At 43.3% G+C, this 3,901-nt stretch overlaps 1 protein-coding gene across 2 annotated transcripts in view; it reads right to left on the bottom strand.

The window, feature by feature from the left end:
- ntn1a (netrin 1a) overlaps nt 1-3,901 on the bottom strand; it is a 59,517-nt gene that overhangs the window by 13,726 nt on the left and 41,890 nt on the right. For both annotated transcript variants that reach the window (XM_008316775.3, XM_008316776.3), the window contains exons 4-5: nt 3,701-3,850; nt 2,511-2,564 (exon numbers count right to left, since the gene is read on the bottom strand). In XM_008316775.3, the coding sequence (XP_008314997.1) occupies nt 2,511-2,564; nt 3,701-3,850 (204 nt within the window). The remainder of the gene's footprint in view (nt 1-2,510; nt 2,565-3,700; nt 3,851-3,901) is intronic.

Genomic DNA, 3,901 nt, shown 5'->3' with positions numbered 1-3,901 from the left:
GGGGGGGGGGGGGGGGGGCAGCCTGGCTGCTGGAGACAAATTAATATCCACTCCATTTTCCCCTCACCCCCCTCGTCCCCCCTCCTCACCCTCCAACCTTTGGTTGACACCTGCCTCACAGCTGTCAGCCTCTGATCCGTCACATCAGACACGTTTCCCTCCTCGGTTTCTGTAGTTTTATCATCGACTCTTCAGTGAATTCTCTTCTAGAAACTTCCACAGAAACAGAAATAAAATAAAAAAATCTATAAAATATTTAGAGGTCGTACTACAACCACATCAATAACAACAATTAAAATACTTCTACTACTGTAAATACTACTACTACGATTACTGCTGCTACTGCTACAACTACGACCACTACTACTACTGCAACTACCACTAATTGTACTACTACTTCTGCTACTACTATTACTGCTACTGCTAATCCTAGTGGTAATAGTACTACTACTAATTATACTACAACTCCTGCTACTGCTTATACTACTGCTACTAATAATATGCCATGCTACAGTAGTTCAGTGCTCACTCCATAGACCATAGATACATATGAAATAATTATTTCCGTCGGCAGGTTGACAAACGATAATTAATGAATTAGCATGAATACTACTACTGATACATATTTAATATTCATAAAAAAAGTTCTCTTCTCTTCTGATATCAGTGATGATGATAACAGTCGTACGTCGGACGGACGTCGTACTTTAGTCGCTCAATAGAACAGTTGAATTTCCACATCTGTTTTCCATCAGCCACTGTATCCACTGATATCATCACTGCCTGAACACCAGGCCAGGCAGAGCTTGGTGTTTCTGCTCTGTGACCTTCCCAGAGGGTAATGTATGCATCCTCTGGGCCTGGAGCCCGGCTGGTCCGCTGGGACCCCGCGCTTCCATCAAGGTGCTTCACCTTGCAATCTGCTTGTTTTCAACCTCTCAGAGCGACGTCCACCTCCACTCATCGACATGTCTCTGAGAGGACGGCCTGCACTTTCAGCTGGGATTAGATTATCTGCTGCATCACGAAGTCAAAGTATTTCACCGTCTCCTTCAAGCTTTTCCTTTTTCTGCAGTGACATGGCGGAATCAACGGGAATACGACAGGGACGTTTATATATATATATATATATATATCTGAATGGAAACATTTGCTGGGTACGAATATTTTAAGATGCTACAGATAAACCCCCGCGGCCGAGAAGCCACAACAGCAAAAAAAAAAAAAAAAGACGCAACATCGTGCGTTTGTTGAAGTAAATAAAGAACTACAGGTCTCCTACTGAGCCGGTTATCCTTCAGTGAGGTGAAGAAATATCCTCAACTCCAAAAGTGGACAGATTCTTGACAAGAGGCCCAGAGAAAGTCCAGATATTCTAGCTCAGCACCACCCACAGTGTCATGTGAAGACAAAGCGTGAAACAGAGGGAGACGAAGGAGGTAGATGAGAGCAGAAAAAGACTGAAAGAGAGAAAAGAGGTGGAGGGGGGTTGGGGACCAGCCGTAACCTGACAGTGCTGTCAATCGAAGCCATCTGGGGAAGGTCGGGGACCGAGCAGGGCACACACACACACACACGTACACACACACACACGCGGGGCCTCCAGCGCCTTCATAAGAAAGACGGAACGAACATGCTGTGAGCCTGAACCTTTTCCAGAAGTATTGTAACACCCCATAATTATTCTCCCAGCTTTAAAATATCTGTATGGGGTTTTTTTTTCTACAGTTTTCACATAAATAATAAAAGGCTCAGACTTGGGCTTCGCAGCATGTGTTAGCTCAGCCAGCCCGGAAGGAGAGGACTTAAGGTTAAAAATCTTTAAATAAGCTACTTTGGTGTCACAATATAGCCGTAAAATCTTATTTCCCACCGTTCTGTTGGAGGGTGTGCAGCTCCACGAATCACCACCTGCTCGACGCTGTTGTACGCTAGGTTTTTTTTTTTTTATGTGGCAGTGCTGTAGTTGAATTCCTGCAGGAAGCATTTTATTTCATAACAACTTTTGACATTCTGTATAGCAACTGCAGTGAAGCTGAAGGTTTGACAAAAATCTCATCTGATTGGCTAAAAATCCTACCCTGTTATTGCCTTAGTCACTGCTATTTTCACTGCACTGCACTGGACGGGCAAACTGGGAATTTAAAGATGAAAAATCATCAAATCAAACAAACCCCCCTGACCCAAAAGCTGTTCAGTAGACCAACACCCCGCTGTGCCACAGTTAGACTGATTAATTGTGAAAGTGAGAGAGATTAAAGAGGGCAGGTCCCGCGGGCGGCTGCTAATGGATTTAATATTCATGAACCTCTGGTAAGCAGAGAGGAGCAACAGGGATCCAATTTATCCTGCAGACGCTTTTTTTACACTTGTGTAGAAAATATGAGGTGGAGGAAATCCCCTGAACCCTGTATTCATTTATACACTTTTGCAATATTCATTTCGTCTGCACCTGAAGGCATCGTGTGTAAAGAGGACGGCATGAATATAAACCCGTCCTCTCGACTCACCTGACTGCTCCTCCGTGCTGGCGGGCGGGGTGGTCGGAGGCGCAATTGGAATCTCTGTTTCAAGAAAAAAAAAAAAAGAAGAAGAAAAATTAGAGAAAACAAACAAACGTTGATGAAGCAGATCTAGACTCTAGTGATAACTGCTCTGAATAAACACCATTTCTAGAAAGCAGCCACGGGTACAACAACGGAGCCTGAGGTACAGGAGCTCCTCTGCTCTTCATCCGTCATCATCCACCTGATGAAAAGTGCCAGATTTTAAAAAATGAGTCTGGTTTGCGAAATTAATTTGCGAAGATTTATGACTTGGAGCTCCATGGGCTGTAGATGGAGTCGGAGATGAAATATGACTCTCTGTACAAAAAAAAAAAAAAAAAATAGGCAGAACCAGTCACTGGGTCCTACGATAGACTGGTTCTATAATGATAACAATAATAATAATTCTCAAAATAATAACAATAATTATATAAAATAATAATAATAATTATACAAAATAATAGCTTGTGTAATTATTATTGATAATTGTGATAATATATTTTCATATTTCAATAATAATAGTAGTAATATTTGTTTGATTTTGATGTAATTCACCTGATGCTACTTGCTAATAGGTCGCACCGCTAATTTGATCTCGTTTTGCTAATTGTTGCTAATTATCTATTACGCTGTTATTTAGAGGCATTTCCTTCTTTTTCAAGTGGAACGCTGAATATTGACTCATTTGTAAATAAACCGATGACTGAACTCCAGGTGGAACGCTGAATATTGACTCATTTGTCAATAAACCGATGACTGAACTCTTTCAACTCTTCTGTCCTCGACACTGGAGGGTTTATTCAGTTAACAGAGTTCTTTATGGGGATCAAGAAGCCGGGAGTTCTGTGGCGCTCTAACCCTGAGCTCCATTTAAATGGTTTGTTTATTTTAGAAAGCAGATTTACTGGACACCGACCCAGCAGTCGGACACTGGGATTTAACCAGAGTGGGAACGTCCGTGTGTCCAGAGCACAGAGTTCCTGGATGGTGTGTCAGTTTATCTTTGGGATGTGTGTGTGTTTACTTCTATAGTTCGTAGTGTGAGGTGCGTTTTTTTTTTTTTTGCCGCCACTCGTGACACGACACGAGACATAAGTTGAGGCCGTACCGTCCCGCAGAGAGGTGAAGACTTTGTAAAGATTTGTTCCACGTACTTATACAGGGGGCGATGGGCGAGCGGCTCTGCTGGTAGCCTTTAGCGCAGCGGTTGCACGTGATTCCCGTCACGCCGTCTTTGCAGGGACATTGTCCTGTGGTTTGGTTACAGGTTTTCCCAGCAGCACCCACGGGATGGCAATCACATGCCGTGAGAAAACAGGGGGGGAGAGCGAGGGGGGGGGAGAGAGAGAGCGCGA

The sequence above is a fragment of the Cynoglossus semilaevis genome, chromosome 9 (genome assembly GCF_000523025.1).
Source record: "Cynoglossus semilaevis isolate Cse_v1.0 chromosome 9, Cse_v1.0, whole genome shotgun sequence".
NCBI classification, from domain to species: domain Eukaryota; kingdom Metazoa; phylum Chordata; class Actinopteri; order Pleuronectiformes; family Cynoglossidae; genus Cynoglossus; species Cynoglossus semilaevis.
This window is presented reverse-complemented; position numbering and strand designations above follow the sequence as displayed.